This window comes from Dendropsophus ebraccatus, chromosome 1 (genome assembly GCF_027789765.1).
Source record: "Dendropsophus ebraccatus isolate aDenEbr1 chromosome 1, aDenEbr1.pat, whole genome shotgun sequence".
NCBI classification, from domain to species: domain Eukaryota; kingdom Metazoa; phylum Chordata; class Amphibia; order Anura; family Hylidae; genus Dendropsophus; species Dendropsophus ebraccatus.
In genome coordinates, this window is record NC_091454.1 from 85,009,554 (window position 1) to 85,026,605 (window position 17,052).

General features: G+C 37.9%; 1 protein-coding gene across 1 annotated transcript in view; it reads right to left on the reverse strand.

Annotated features, from left to right (window-relative positions):
* DCN (decorin) overlaps nucleotides 1-16,210 on the reverse strand; it is a 56,630-nt gene extending 40,420 nt beyond the window's left edge. The window contains exons 1-5 of the mRNA XM_069974215.1: nucleotides 15,961-16,210; nucleotides 13,250-13,483; nucleotides 5,594-5,706; nucleotides 2,658-2,871; nucleotides 1,295-1,408 (exon numbers count right to left, since the gene is read on the reverse strand). Of these exons, the coding sequence (XP_069830316.1) occupies nucleotides 1,295-1,408; nucleotides 2,658-2,871; nucleotides 5,594-5,706; nucleotides 13,250-13,445 (637 nt within the window). The 5' untranslated portion in view covers nucleotides 13,446-13,483; nucleotides 15,961-16,210. The remainder of the gene's footprint in view (nucleotides 1-1,294; nucleotides 1,409-2,657; nucleotides 2,872-5,593; nucleotides 5,707-13,249; nucleotides 13,484-15,960) is intronic.
* Between the last annotated feature and the right edge of the window lie 842 nt (nucleotides 16,211-17,052).

The window sequence follows — 17,052 nt, forward strand, 5'->3', positions numbered from 1 at the left end:
TAACCATGTAGATATCTCTGGTAATGCAGACAGTGGCATGTAGGCAGTTATACTGATTGTCATTGGTGATTCATCCAAAAGCCCAATTGACTCCCATGTGATGCAGGCCAATCGGCTAACAGGGCATCCAGAAGCCTTCTCTAGGCCTCTGTGTCTACTGTCAGGCCTTATGCACACGTCCAATAAATGTCCGGACCTATGGCTCCTATTGGGCAGGGGCACCCTTCATTATTTTTCCTGAAGTGTGTCCATTCCAAGTGAGTATGTGTTTTTTTTCCTCTTCAGCTTTTATGATCAGGGAAAACTGATGGTTTCCTGAAGACTGAAAGAAGACTTCCTAATAACTATTTAGTGACCGTAAAGATTGGGACTATATTGGACATCAATAATAAATTAGGCTTTGCTGCCATATAGGCCTAAGAGGTTAACATGTCTTTCCACATAGTGAACATAGTTAAAATGACCTCCCACCCCACCACCCCACCACCAATTTGCAAAACTACATTATGTTTTTTCAAATTAGCCCACAAAATATTTCTTGGCAAGTGTTATTAAAAATAAATTTAAAAATGTAAATCAAATACCAAAAAAAAGCCCTTATATGTCTCTGTAGAGGAAAAGAGGAAAAACAAACATCCCTACATAAAAAATATTCATATGTTTGTGATATTATCCAGTATGTGGTATTTTTTCTTACACATAGCCATGGTAAGATAGCTAAATGACAATTATGAAGTCATGAACGACTTATGCTAAGTGCGGCATTTTAAAGCAATTATTTAACATTAGACTAACAAGCCTGCATCTCCTACATACAGCATTACACCATTACACACAGAAATCCCCCCCCCCCCATTTCCCTGTTCAAGCACTACCTTCCATCTGTAGTAAGGACAAGACAGGAAAAGTTTTAAAGTTTCCAGTTCCAATAGTGTGTAACTGGTGAAAGAGTATACGGGAGTCAATGCAAGGACATGGTGACCTTATTCATAGTCATACTACTATTACTACTATTACACCTTGTTTTCCATATAAAGGGGTAGTGAGGTCTGGAGTATATAACAATACCTGCAGAGAGTTTACAGTCCTGACTTCGTTGCATTTTACGCCTGTGTCCAGCTATCATCTGGATCAGTGGTTTATAGCAGACATATTATGGGCACTCCATAACATCTCCCGCTCCACAAATCTGCCACCATTTCGTCTCATGGCAGAGACGACCCTGAATAAAACAGCCATGTTTTTCTTATTCTATACAACTCTTGTACACTATACATAAATATATATTTCTTACCTTTAGGAACACTTGTAATATTGGTGTCTGCAATTCGGAGGTAGGACAGTTTCTTCATTCCCTGGAAAGCTCCCTTTTCAATCCCAGAGCTTTCTATGGGATTTGTGCCTAGTTCTGCAAAATAGACAGTGCACAAATCTCAGAAGGCAGTACAAAAAATAACAACGCAGTGTAACAATAAAATACATTTACCTACAACCTGTCTTTTTTTATTTATTTTTTTATTTTGTAGGTTTATACAATTTTGTAAATCTTAAATACAGTACACATAGTAGGTTTAGATTTCGGAAGCAGGTGTAAATTTGTGCCATGTGGTTATAATCTGATTTTAAAAGATCAAAACTAGTTTACTTTAAAGTAGAGGGAAAAGCCATGATTTGTTGGTTATCGTCATATGGCTGATTTTTCCTACTGGGAACATATCTACAATAAGGTGTAAATGCAATAATATTAAGATGTGCCTACACTAATATGATGATGTTGCCTACATATTCTACAATATTTGCTGTGGTATACAACAGTTGTATTCTTGGGACAGCCAATGCATCTGCTATGGGGCCCTTAGAAACAGGAGACCCATTAAAGGTTGGTCACATTCCCATTTTAAAAGATGTTGATTACTTGCAAAGAAAAGTGGTCTTTACTTGAGCTGTATTGATTGTATGTACTTCAGTGTTCAATTTTTATTTATAGTTTTTTTAAGCCAAAGCCAAGAAAATATTTTCTTTTATAATGAAAATATATTTCATTATCTTTCATTTAAAGAACTCTATTATTGATCTGTTACTGACTTTGGCTTTAAAAACTTTTTTTTTAAAGCTAATGTTGGAACATATGATTTAGAAAACATGCACTCTACAAAAGTAGACTGTCCTTGTATAACAAGCAGCCAATGTGGACCTGCTGTGGTACTATACCAATTTGACTTTGGGCCACACCAGGGAGTGAAGTCCATATGTCTTCTAGGTCTTCATCCCTTTTCTCAATCAAGGTAGCGAAACCGGCATTTCTGCAGCAAGAGGACACCAGGTCCTGGGGTGGGTAGTGTCTGGTCTTAAGAACCAGAGAGGGCCAGTGAAAGGCATCAGAGAAACAGGCAAAATGTACACTGTCAGCAGGTCATCAACAGGAATAGCAACACAGTACCAGGGGTGAAACAGCGGTGTAGTCAAACAGCTACAGGATCAGGGCAAACATCTTCAGATGAAGTTCACTTCCGAGACAAGAGTGACAGCTCTTTCCCGTCTCAGAGATCATAGCGGCTACGATCGTTGGGGAACACTAGAGACCCGGAGGTGGACACTGGGGAGCACACACCCGGACAGGTAAGCATACACTTTTCTGTTGCAATCTTATAACTTACCGATAACAATCATATTATTCAGTCCATCAAACACAGATTTCTTTACTTTGGTTATCATGTTTTCATGCACACGCAGCTCCTGAAGTGACTTGGGCATATTGGTGGGGAGGTCCTTCAAGTTATTCTTTGATAAGTAGAGTCGTTCCAACTTTGTGAGAGGTGCAAAGGCACCAGGATTGATCAATTTTATTTTATTGTTAACCAGGATTAGTGCCTACAAGTAAAATGTGACAATATTACTATATCATAAATGTAAAGTTACCAATGTATGAGACAAGCCAATTCTATTATGACCCTGCAGTCAAACATTCGGACAAATTACCCTATCCCTACTGTAAAAGTGGTTCAGGTCCAACTGAATGGGCCCAAAGATGGGTTACAAAAAAAAAAAGTTATCATGGAAAGAGGTTTTCATGGTAAAACTTCACTGATAGGCCACCAATAGCTTATCAGTTGTAGAGATGATCGAACAGGGCCAATGTTGAGGTTCGTACCAACCCAAACCATCAGCATTTGACTCCCGCTGCCTTCCCCTTCCGTGGGAAAGGTGGAGACAGCTTGAGTAGCGCCTGGAAAACAAGGATACACACTATAGCGTATAACAGGGATATAGCCTATAGCCTAAAACTTATGCTGCGGGGTATGTAACCCTATTTAAGATCACAGGACCAGGATTCGCAGCGGATTTCTCAGCAAATTCGCAGCGTGAAATACCCTTAAATACAATGTTCTGATAACCCTTTAATTATGCTAAGAATCTTTTGCACACTTAAACTTGGATTTCCCATACAGTAAATGTTTTCATGACATGTCGTGATAAAGGATTTGCTGCTGGGAGCCCACAAAATCCATATTGTTGAGATTCTAGTACTATTGATTTCCATTTTTTTTTAAATTTGGATTATATTCTTTGTAGTATATGCAATGCTAACATTACAGTATTACATGGCTGTTTGCAATACATGCTCCATTTGGCTTAAACAAAAAAAACTCTCATGTCTAATTTTTGTCTAAAGGCCAACATATGTTTCTTGTTATGACCACTAACACAGCCAGTCTTGTTATATCCTCTTGGCCTGTATTGTGAACATTACTGAGCTTGGAATCAACTCTTGGAGATGACCCCTAATAGTTATGTATCTTAAGACAAATAGTAACCAAAAGTGGATTTTAACATATTTTAAAACATTAAAAATGTTCCATCAAAAGACTATTCTCCCGTATGGTCAGGATTAGAAAAAGCTAACCCACTACCACCCAAAAAAAGCATGGCAAACAATTCCCTCTATTGTGATAAAACTATTTCTATGTAAAGCAAACCCACATTTTAAAAGCAGGTTATACCTCAGTTTTCTCCAACTGAGGAAAGTATCACCTAATTTCTTATCCATAGAATGGGAAAGGGACATTGCATAGCTTTCTGTTGCATTTTCTCTGCACTTGTAACTTACCATAACTCTGGAGACCTATAGGATTCTTACATTTTACCCCCTAAACTTTGCCACAATTTATTGTTACATGCAAAGGGGCTAGAATGAAGCAAGAACTATAAGTAAATAATGCACTACTATTTAGTGAGCATTTCTGGTCAGAAAAAAAATGTAGTTCTAAGTGTACACATTGGATTAATGCAGACTAAGGCTATGTTCACACAAGCACGTTTTACAGAAATCACGGCCGTTGTTGCAATTTCATTGAATAGCGGCCGCAGGAAACCTGTCAGTTCACACAATGGAGCGTGCGGCTCCAGCCACACGCTCCATTGTGTGCAGCAGTGAATTGTGATGTGGACGCACACGGGTATGCCTGCATCCGTATTTACCAGCATTTAAGATGATACCATTCCTGCAGAACCAGCCGGGATGATCTTCAGTAACACAGGCCGGGTCACAGAACGCTGGTGTTATAAATAGTGTGAACTCGGCCTAAGGGTACAGTTACTGTACATAGAGAGATTTTTGAAGCCAAAGCCAGGAACAGACTATAAACAGAGAACAGGAAACACTGAGATTTCTCCTCTATTCAAACTTATTCCTGGCTTTGGCTTCAAAAATCTGATCAATCTTTCTGTGCAAACACACCATTAACCCACTGTTTCCAATAGGATCAGCTAACAGTCTAATGGGAGCTGTGCCAAAAATTTAAATGATCTGGAGAGAGGCAGACTGGTGCTGGACACCTGCAGCATGACCCATTCCAGGGAAAGGACTGTCACAACCTATGCCTATCATTATCCTTATGATATAGAGTATACTGTATATCCTTTAAAAATAAAAACCTCAAAACTATTCTGCAGCCTCTTCATTCTTAAGCTTTTAAGCTTAGCTCCTATTCAGTGCTATCTTCTCACATGGCAGGAAATAGGAAATATGCATTAAGCATTAACTTCCTGAGGAAGTTCTTCCTGGTGAACACTAGCCATGTTGTCTTTTTATTTGTTTAATTTTTGTTGACCTAGTTGGCTTGCCTTATCGATCGTTTGCACTTACATTTTATTTGATGCACTTTAGGCTTGACTATGTATCTTGTCTGTATTTGAGCCAGGAGTGGAGTTTTGGTATATGTTTTAGGTGTTTTTAAGTTTTTGGAGTTTTCCTTTTGGTTGTTCATTATTAATGGTCATCATTATAAAAAAAAACTTGAACATAGCCTAAATGTAAACATATCAGCTGATACTGAGATGTTCAATGTGGTCTTTGAGTGATAGGCTACATTCTTACTTTTTGTTTTGCTGTCAATTTACTTTATTTGTTGAGTGGCAGCTGTAGTACACAAGATTGCATATAACTCATTGTATCATAGATTGCATCACTATAAAAAGAAAAAAAACAGTGTAGTCCAGTCATTTATTTTTACTGGACCAAACTTTTAATTTGCCATGGCTTCTATTTATCAGTATACTTATTAGGGAATACAGAAGTTACAAAAAATCTTACATGAAGGTTTTTCAGATTCTTGAAATCATCATCCTTTATTTCAGTTATCTTGTTGTTCTGTAAGTCAAGTAGTGTTGTGTCTGCAGGAATATTTTTGGGCACTTGTTCCAGACCTAAAAAAAAATATGTATATATTTCAATAGCCATATGGTTCTTTGATGGGATATGAATAAAGTTCACCCAAAAGCAAATCAGCAAACCCACAGATACATCATCTATTATCTAATTTATCTAAGAACCTATTATCTAATTTATCTCATTTATCTAAGAAAATTATCGAAGAAAAGACAATTTCAGGATCCATTTATCTAAGAAAATTATCGAAGATCAGACAATCTCAAGATCCAACAAATGTATTTCCCCTTCTTTATTCTAAAGGTTTTCGTTGCTAGACACAGTCATCCCCTTGAGTCCCCAACAGACTGCCATTATTTGGTTGCAAGCATTTGGTAAATGGCATTTAAAGGACTTGTCTCACTCTCTCCCCTCTCCCCTTGTTAAATAGATGCCAGCCATGCAATTACCAGATCACCACAGGTCTGGCCTCTCTGACCCTTGCTGTTCAGCTGTACTTGCCAAGGGAAGCCATATTTGTCCTTTCATTTCCACCACCTTGAACTCTAAGCTTATGATGTAACATATGGACTAGTTTGGCTCATAATCACTGCGATCTCGATATGCTCTACGGTAATATGATTTAACAAAACAAAAAGAGTGGGTAGAAGGGGGTAATATTTTATTTTACAATATTAAATTTCACTATAAAGTTCATCCTGTCTTTCAAATGTAGAGAATACCTAGGTTTTCCGTAGTTCTATGATTATTAAAGTATCTCAGGTAGCTGCTGTGACCTAACAAGTGCTTCTTAATCCATCCTTTAATTAATAACTACTGCCTTTGCATATTTATAAGCAACTTATTTAGGACATGCAATAGCTGCTACCCCTTGGTTCCATGTCCCCCATTTATTTGCTCCTCTGTAATTTCCATTCTTGCTTCATTTTCCTGTGGTGGTTCCCCTCTTAGTATCTTTGTTTTTTTTAACCCATCCAGATTTATTCTACTTGCTAAAATTATGTTGTAAATTTGTTTTTATTGTCAACCTTTGTGTCTTGCAGCCACTATTTTGCCTCATATCTTAATGTACTGTTATCATTCTTATTGCTATCACCTCCCCTGACTTGGATTAAAGCATTTTCCTTGGATAGGGATTAAATAGTAATTGGCTAGTCTGTCTGGAGCCTGTCCTTTATTGTAAAATGGGGTGTGAATGCTAGACTTTATTGCAAAAGGGGGCGTGGATAGGAGCTTAATAATCACATCCCCAAACAAGATTCACACTTCCTGATCCTCCTAACTACACCCCCTGACCCTAGTGTCCACACCCCATTTTACAATAAAAGTTCCTGCCCGTCTGACAATTCAGTAAAACAAATATTCAACCAGATCGTAAAATGCCTATATTGTCAGCATTGGAATTAGTCCCTTTAATTGTAGGAATGCTACTATAATCATCTGCAGTGTTTTTCACATTCCGCATATTTCTGTGGCTGACCTTTTAGTACATTACAGCTTGCTATAAATTAAAGCCTCTTTTTGTTCAACATCTGCAAACATGGCCAGATATAAGACAGACTGTGTCTATACAGCAGGACTATCCAAATAATACTTGTGCAGGTAATGCACTATAACACCATCTATTTAAATTTGTTTTTGCAATGATTTGCATATACTCCATATAGATTCATTGTTACTGTATTCTGAGGTTTCTTTTTATAATATTCTACTGTTGCAAACTGGCCTAAAAGAGTTAAAAAAAATAAAAATCTGTAGCGTTCTATTCCCTTTCTAAACCCTCTTTTCTCACCACTCCCCAGTAAATCCTTCACATCAGCATCTTGGACACAAAGCGAATAGAGTGGGAGTTGACCATTTTATGACTCTAATATGGAAAAGGTTTCCAAATTAAGCTTAAAAATGGTATTTGAATCCAAGGGTTCTGGAGAACAGATTTCTCGCTTTTACACTGAATGCCAAAAGAACATCAGACAGTTTAAATTAAAGTTCTCAGTGGGACAGTTTTATGAAAAACTGATATGTTGTACAGATGAAGTAATGGAAACAGCACATTTAAAGGCAAAAGTTAAGAAGCTAGCCTCTACTGAACCATTATGGCATGTTTTATTTTAGCTTTCTAGTTAGCCAAGCTTATAAAAGGAATAAAAATTAGACAAAAAATGGGTTACTGTTAAACCAAATACACATTTTTCCTATTAGTTCTGAAAGTAGCCAATTTCAAGTTTTTCATAATTTAATACTAGCCAACACCAACAAAGAAATATGTAGGTGTGGCAAGATGGAATCCACAGATGCTCCTTTTTTTCTTTCTTTTTTTGTGTAGTTTGTCTTGTTTATGTATGTATGTATGTATTTATATTATGTACATTTAGACCTCATTTTTAGATCTGCACCATTTTTTGAGTATACCATTTTCCTTTTGATTGACTTGGCTAGACAGAAACACATTTTTAACATTTTATACCTTATTCTGAACTGAAATGTGGAAACTATGGACAACTAATCTTAGTTTGGGATTATCGGAAAGTTTGATGAGGATTAAAGCTTTCCATTTTAAGGCTTTAAAGAGTCACTGTCGTATTTTTTTTTTTTTTGCAGAAATCAATAGTCCAGGCGATTTTAAGAAACTTTGTAATTGGGTTTATTAGCCAAATCTGCCATTATCTGCATGTAAAAAGCCTTTTCCCAGGTCCCCCCCTCCTTCCTCTTTTTCATCCACTCTGAAAAATCTGAAAATTGTGACTTGTTGCAGGAGACGTCCCCTGTCTGCTCTAGGGAGAGGGGAGGGGGGAGGAGGAAGGAGGGAGTTAGCCGGCAGCAGAAAGCAGATAACAGAGGATTACAGGCACGGAGCTGGGTGACAGCTGTAATCCGAGCTCAGACAGGTCACTGGTGATGGTCAGAACAGATAACGAGTGAGGGATTTGTAGATTAACTCTTTGTTGTCCTGTTTTGGTCTTTTCTTTAGCTCTCTCCATAGGAGAACAATGAAGACAGGGGGGAGAGCTTCAAACTGCTTTTTCATGATAAAAATGCATTTCTCGGATAATAAACCCAATTACAAAGTTTCTTAAAATCGCCTGGACTATTGATTTCTGCAAAAAAAAAATTCACGACAGTGACACTTTAAGGCTTTGTGCGGTGTTTAACATAGCCTATCTTCTATGGGATCAGGCCAGAGCGTATACACATTGTATGCACTCCGGCTGGGATCCCATACGGTGCCGCAAATAACTGACATGTCAGTTTTCTGCGGCGGCAAATTAGGCTGTAGGAAACCCTGTCAGTTCACACAATGAAGCGAGCGGCTCCGGCCGCTTGCTTCATTGTGTGCTGTGGGAGGTTCTGATGCGGGCGCGCGCTGATACGCCTGCATCAGAACCCTGCAGCCAGAAAGATCATCCGGGGTCACGGAACGGCCGGTCTCTTACGCTGTGTGAACATAGCCTAATACTTCATTAAATGGGTTGTCTGAGGTTTTTTGTTTTTTTTTACAGATGTACTTTTGTCTGTGGACTGTGTCTGTCTGGTATTGCAGCTCAGCCTCCTTTGGTATTATTCAGCACCATATATTATATTTCAGGCACAACTGTTATGACTGAAAGCAATGGCAGGGATTGGGGAAAACTCTGGTCCTGGCCATTTAATCCTTATGAAGCTGCAGTAAGGTTGACTGTGAGAACAACATGGGAAAGATGTTTAATTTCTAAGGGACAGTTCTGAGCCATAAGCCATTTAAATATCATGAAGAATAGGATGTAATGTCATTTTGCAGGTATAAAAAAGTATAATATAATGTGTGAAATAATAAGTAAAATGCTTCTAATCTTAGATGCAATGAGGTAAAACATGAAAAAAAGTTTTATCTTGATGACTAAAAATGACTTAATTTACAATCTTTACAATCTGATATGAAATTATCATCTTGGTAATTATAACTAAGGGTCCTATTCCAAGGGCCGAGGAGGGCACGATCAACGATGTAAACGAGCGGCGATCTGCTAGATCGCCGCTCGTTTACTAGGCCTATTCCAAGGCCCGATGATCGTTGAGCGAGGGCTGCAGGGACCGATCGTTACCGATGTCCTTGCAGCCCTTGCAGCATCATACAATACCTGTCCAGGCTTCTTCTCCGCGCTGTCTTCATCCCTGGGTCACGCGCGCTCTATCTTCAGAATGGCCGGTCAGCTGACAGGCCACACTCAGCCAATCACAGGCCGCAACGGCCCCGGCCTGTGATTGGCTGAGCGCTCCGTCAGCTGACCAGCCATTCTGAAGATAGAGCGTGCAGGACTCGGGGATGAAGACAGCGCGGAGAAGAAGCCTGGACAGGTAATGTATGCTGCTGCTGCTTCTCAAATCGTCGGTCGCCCGCCGCGCACCACTATTCAACCATAGCGATACGCGGTGGGGGAACGATGATTTTAGGTCTGGCCCTAAATGAACTATCAGCCGATGACACGATCATCGGCTGATCGTTCTCTCTATTTCACCGAACGATAATCGGACGAATCGGGCCAAATGGGGCCGATCCGGCCGATTATCTTTACTGTGGAATAGGGCCCTAAGACTTAAAGGGATTATCTCAAGATCAAATATCATCCTCTACTCCCGGTATAGAGGGAACTAGTTGATATGTGGGGTCCAATCATTGGGATCCTCACCAATTCCAGGAATGGAGATTAACTTTCTCTAAACTAATGAAGTACATGCACATCACGTGAACTATTCATTCTCTATGGCTTCTGAACATTGCCCAACTCTACAATGTTCAGAAGCTCAATAGAAAGTAAACGAAGAACTGGCTGCACATGCACATTGCTGCCCCATTCATTCAAGAGACAATTAATCTCTGTTCTCAGAAATGGCAAGAGTTCCAGTGGTCCGACCCCACAGATCAGCTAGTTATTCACCATACTGTAAATAGGAGATAACTTTAACTCTTGGGATAACCTCTTCAATATGGCACCCATAAAGGTGTATGGGTCTCTACTACACCTCCATATTACAATTTCATATTGCGGTTTTTGGATTACACATAACCAATCTCCTTTAGAGGCATAGCTTTTAGGAGAGACTGTTGGTGCCATACAGAGAAAGCACCTAGAATCACTGGGGGTGTCATGATAGCAAAGCACAAACATAAGTCTTTACTATTGCTCTAACAATGACAGTATGTTTTCCCCAAGTCTGTGGCAGATCATTGATTTCACTAGAGAGGGCTGAGTGGAAAAATAGATAGAAAGTGATTAAACAATATTGGTTATTGGTTATTGAACTGCTAGGACAGATACAAGTATGTTTACATAAAAAGGCAAATTTGACATTGGATGGAGTTTAGGATAAAAAACAAAGTGATTATATATGTGACTGGAGATCATGGTGACAGGGGGAACATGAGATGATGCCAAATGTTGAAGAAGCATTGTACTTGAAGAAGTTCCTCAAGCAGCACTGAGACTATTTACAGTTGCAAATATACTTTGCTGTACCAAAACCATAAAGAAATCGCAGCTAAACATATTTACAATTGTGACCTGGAATATTACGTACCACAAGGTTGCCACTGGAAGTGTTTTTATAACTAATCAATTTTCACAAGAAAATTACACTTTTGTTTGAATTGAAAACTTCTGCTTCCATGATGAACATTGAGAGCAGGACCTGCCATCTCATCAAATCACTGACTGAAGCAGTGTCCTGTCTCAACCAGTGACTGGATGAGGAGGCTGGTCTTGGAAGCAGGTGAAGCTAAGTTTTTTTGTTTGTTTGTTTTTTAATCCCACTCCTGCTCCCCAGCGCTCATTTCCTGTGACTCCAGGTGAAAAATACTGAAAATCTGGTATTGCCATTCCTTCTTTGCTGATGAATTCTTAGGTCATTTCTTCCAAAACCCAGATCATTAATCATTTTTTTCTATTATCTTCAAATATTTTTTATTAAACCCTAGTGGAGCAGCTCTCTATAAGCAGCATGTAACCAGATCCCCCAGTGAGTTGCCAGTCTCCTGAGTTTATGATAAGTATAGGGCGGAGGGTAATGGGTAAGTACTCTTAAAAGATTATCTGTCAGCTCAAGCCCCTATTACACAGGGCGATGGAGAGGAGAAAACTAGCGCTCGCTTGCTTCTCGTTCCCCAATTGCTGCCAGCACTATTACACATGTCAGCAGCGAGTGGTTAAGAGCTGGAGGGGCCACGGGGGGCTGCGGGGGGGCTTCCCGGGTGATCGTTAGATCATACAGTCCATAAAAGATAGCGATGGCAGCAGATCGTTGCTATTTTAGTTGTTTCTTTTTAAGCATGTTGAAAGACAACGACAGACAATCATCTGCCGACAGCGTTCATGTCGGCTGATCGCTGTCTTCTATTACACCAGATGATTATCGTCCGTAACGTAATAGGGCCTTTACAATGTAAGGATATTTGACTATTCTTCTACATGTGATGTCTTTTAACTAAACTGCAACAAAACATGCATCTGTGTGATGATTACATGATCAAGAAAGCCTTTAAAAGGGAACTATCAGCAGGTTAGACAAATCTACCGGCACCAAGGAGGAAGGTGAGACACATACCTTCCTCCTTAGCATCCCCGACACTATAGGGAGTTATCAGCAGGTTAAATTTGACTTGCTGATAGTTTCCTTTTAACACTATAAAAGGAAATATTACCAGAATTCATACAGAAAGCACACTATGACCCTTGAAAAATTTATTCACACAGCGGATAAGCTTTACTACTGAAACTAAAATGGCCCTTTAATCTCAAACTAAATTCTTATTGTATAAAAAAAAAGAAAATTACCCATAAGAAATAAATGTAAAGTACAATATGTGCATATTCACCAGATTGAATATAAAATGCATGGACTAAATAATGGATAAAGAAACTTGAGGAATCAAACTATTCTTGTGCTATTTTTAGGGGGCAATGTATCAATGGAGACTCTGGAAAGGGTACTCCATTGGATTTTCTTTTGCTGATCTCACTGAGCTCAGTGATTGTTGTGTTTTGCTGGTCTACTCTTTATTGCCCCAATTAGTCAGAATCCTCCACACTAATGAGGATCAATACGCTGAAACAGCTGTCTGTGGATAGATGCCTGGCTTTGGTAATCCCTTGTCTGGACGCAATACTCGAGTTAGACTATGATGTAAAAGGGGCCACCCTGGTATTTCCCCATTTGTGTCCCAATACTAGCAACTGAATTTGACTTAATGGTTTATGTATAAGGGAGGTTTGGTGATCTCCCCGCTGGGAGGCACCCCTTGGCAACAGGTTTTCTTCCCAGTAGGGATATCGGGCTATTCCCATATTTTGAGACTCATAACTAAGGCTCCACAGACCTTTTTTTGCACATTCTTGTGCTATCCAGACGTTATTGCCCACTAAAAACCATGAAGAAACCTTATAATTTCCTGTTAACAATTCTGTTTTTTGTGGAACCTCACCTATATGTTACATTACATTAAATAAAAAGTTTTGCTCTATGAAAGCTTTATAAAGAAGGGTTTACCACTATACAAAAACATTACAATGGAGAGACTAAACTTCTAAGTCCTAAGACAAAACTTACCAATATCAGAACACTGCACAACTCGAAGGTGACATTGACAACGGAATGGGCATGTAGGTCCTACGGGCTCATCTACTGGGGTTGTGTCTATACCAGAGCCTTCATCTTCTAGCATAAAATCAAAGAGACCTTTTTGATAGAAGGGCTTGGAGTAGCAGACTGTTGCAAGTAAGGCGAGGATGATAATTGCTTTCATGGTGTCAGATCATCTATAACTGAACAAATCAATGAAACCTGAAAAGCAAGAAGAGTCATAAGAAAAATAGCGAAAAAAAAGTAAAAATTAATTTGAAATTAATATATTCAGGTTACCCTGCATGCTTTATTACTGTTTCATAATAATAAAACATACACAGTGCATTCTAAATTTACGAATCTCAAAACCTCATTCTATTGATGCTTTGAAGATTTTTCTTAAAGCAATGACAATATGGCATTCAGGATATCACATAAAGGGGTATTCCGATTTTTTACAAATACATTTATTTAGCAAACTTGCCTCTGTTTCCTCATATGTCACTCTTTCCCTCACATTGTTGACAAGTTGCTGCCTAGGTTACATATGTATATATATTATACAGTATATATAAACTATTTCTCTATACATCTACATGATAGCTATATAAAAACAGCAAGATGACTGCTTTTACACCACAATAAGTAAGCTAGACAACCAGCTGTCAACAATAGAAGAAAGAGAGCAACATATCAGGGGAAGGAGAAAGGTTTTCTAAACTATTGTATTTGTAGAAATAGTTAACTGGACGAGCCCTACAAGTATAACTATATCAGTTGAAATTATAATAGTGCTTGTGAGTTCCAGTCTGACCAAAGGCATAATCTGCTTGTATGTACACTCCACCCCTGTTTGTGTGGGTTTCCTTTGGGTATTCTGGTTTCCTTGTACCAAAAAAAGTATGCTTAAAGGTGAACTGGGTTTTTATGAAACTTGACTCTTTGTTCATCTTGTTTGGTATTCCATTTATATTCTTATTGTAAATGTGCAAGTAAAATGACACATGCCTTTGTGTGTGTTTAATCTATCTATCTATCTATCTATCTATCTATCTATCTATCTATCTATCTTTATGCTATAGGAGATATGTATAAATATCTTGGGTATATGAAAGACATCTGGAGTCAGTTGAAGTGAGACAGAAGCATGAATGACTATTGCTTTCTAATCTTACATAAACAGGAAGTACAATTACCACTTCCTTTCCTTGGGGCTGTTAGTCATCAAACAGCATCCACAGCCTATGGCCATATTAGAATCTGATTTGTAGACTTAATTTATGGACAGTACAGTGCAGCCCTAAATATATGTTTATTTACAGCATGGATAAAACACGGTAAACTATAAATACATGCAAGTAAATAATAATTGAAAATACAAAATGTTTAGCATCATGTCTCTGCAGACATGATCTTTTTTATAAAAGAATGTATAAAAGATCTATCAAATACAACAACTGTTTCTAAGGGGAAATATATTTTAGAACTGAGGACTTGTCTTTCATGAGACAAACCATGAAATGCATATGTTTTAAGACTATGATTATACTTTGGAAAATGTTTGAAGAAAAACATTGAAAAATCCCAAATGGGATTTCCATGCCAAATCTGTGCAGAAATAACTTTGGAATTTCCACTCTGAAATCTGCTTTGAGTATCCTTGGCTTGCTCTCATCAATCAATTAATCATAAAAATAAAATACTAGTATAACCAATTAGAATGTCACTTATAGTGATATCATGATATAGAATAGAAATGTAGAAATGAAAGTACATTGTTTTACATATGCTGTTCATATATATAGGGGTGGAGCTGAGACATAAAGGCAAGCTTTTACAATGCCTTCCCATTTACTATGATAATGTTCCGGTATTCATTTTCAAGTTAACAGAAATTCGTGTGATTCATTAATATATTACAATTTACATATTGCATGGCTTAATTTAATATATATATATATATATATATATATATACAGTATATATATATACCAATTTTATATACATGGGAAGATCTTTGCAGTGAGCAGTGAGTCTGTTGTGCACGACTAGTTTCCATTCATTATACATGTTCAGGTTGACATGTTTGCATATAAAGTCAGTGTTGTGGTCATCAAGCTTACAGTGACTACATATTCTTTAGCTATTCATTACAATAGTGCCACAAATTAGATAGTAACAAAGCACCATTGCACAGACATGCACAATGACAGCACTTAGTTAAAGATTCTTATAGTGTACTTAAACAATTAAGTTACAACCTGTCATTACATTTAAGCATACCACTTAGCTGACAATGCAGAAACCCTGGTTTGTAATATGCTTCATGCTACATAGTCTGCAGGATATCTCACAGCAACACATGGACACATCTCCTAATCCTCAGTAAGTATGGTGAACTTTCTAGCCACAATAAATCATATCAATGTCAGCACTTTATTAGTATGCTGCCATATACACTCCATCTGTGCAGATGTGCTACCTTGATCTAATTTTAGTATAATATGCAACCTAAAATGAGCAGCAACTGGACAAAACAATATATTAGCAACAAGCTTTACATGAAAGACCAATGCAGACTAATAGGGATTGACAGTTTAGTGCTTAACAAAAAGTTTCTATTTTTTAGAATAAAATGAATATAGAAAATAAAAATCATTTCTTTTTTTTATTTTCCTTGCTAATATAATCCATACCTGGTAGTCCTGGGATTTGGAAGAAGGACTTTCAAAGTAGAGATGTAATTTAAATATTGAGTCCAGACAAAAGGAGCCTACAGGTGTGCAGAGGAGGAGGGGGTAGACCCAGTGCTCTGTGACTGTCACTTAGTGAAAACCCTCCTGCTCCTATTCCCAAGCACTGCTAGAGAATTCAGTTTCCTTCAATGAACACAATCCAGGCTGACACCCACATTAGATCATATGGTAATGATATGTCTCCAACGTCTTTAGCCAGAACTTTATCAGCCTTTTCTTTCACATTTCACAGTCATGTGCACATTGTATTGTACTGTTTATAGTATTGTTTGTGTGACTTCAGTCATTAAACTGACACTTTTAAGAAGGGAGGGCCAGGGAGTTTTCCTTTTTTTTTTTCTTTTTTTGCTAAGTCTGATAGAAAAGTTTGAGGTATCATAAATGTTTCTTGTTAGGCTTTCCTTTCTCCCAAACTATACAGTGTTTGTTCTGCTGGTTAATGTATTGGGTAACATCAGATAGCATTTGAAGTTGACTCCAGCACACCCCAGGTTAAATATTTTATGGACTGAGTCCTTGTTCTTCCACGTCTTCTAATGATTTCTGCAAACATCACATTTGGACATATTTTATGAATTCATGTAGGCATACGACATGAATCAGACATTCATAACTGGAAACTATAACTTTAGCTTAAATACTATAATATTATAAAGTGGCGTATTTGCATATATCTCACATAGACCAATGTACATATCTTACCTTAGAGACTAGCTCATTTTCTTATTTGATGCTTAATGCATTTTTGGATTGAACTTGAATGTACAAGGAATACGTATACATGTAGATATATATTCCTGATTTCCTTGTACATTCATTTGAAGTTCACTCTTGAAAGCATATGAAACGTATATATACCTGTAAGGCAGAGGCTTAACATGTACCACCATGCCTGCCTCAAGGCTAACACCAGGTGTGCAATCATATCTATATAAAGAAGAAAATAGCAGCTTTGCCATTCACAATAATTATATTAATGTGCTATCTATCTTAATCTCAGGTAAAAAAGAAAAGAAGTGAAGATTCAGCCAA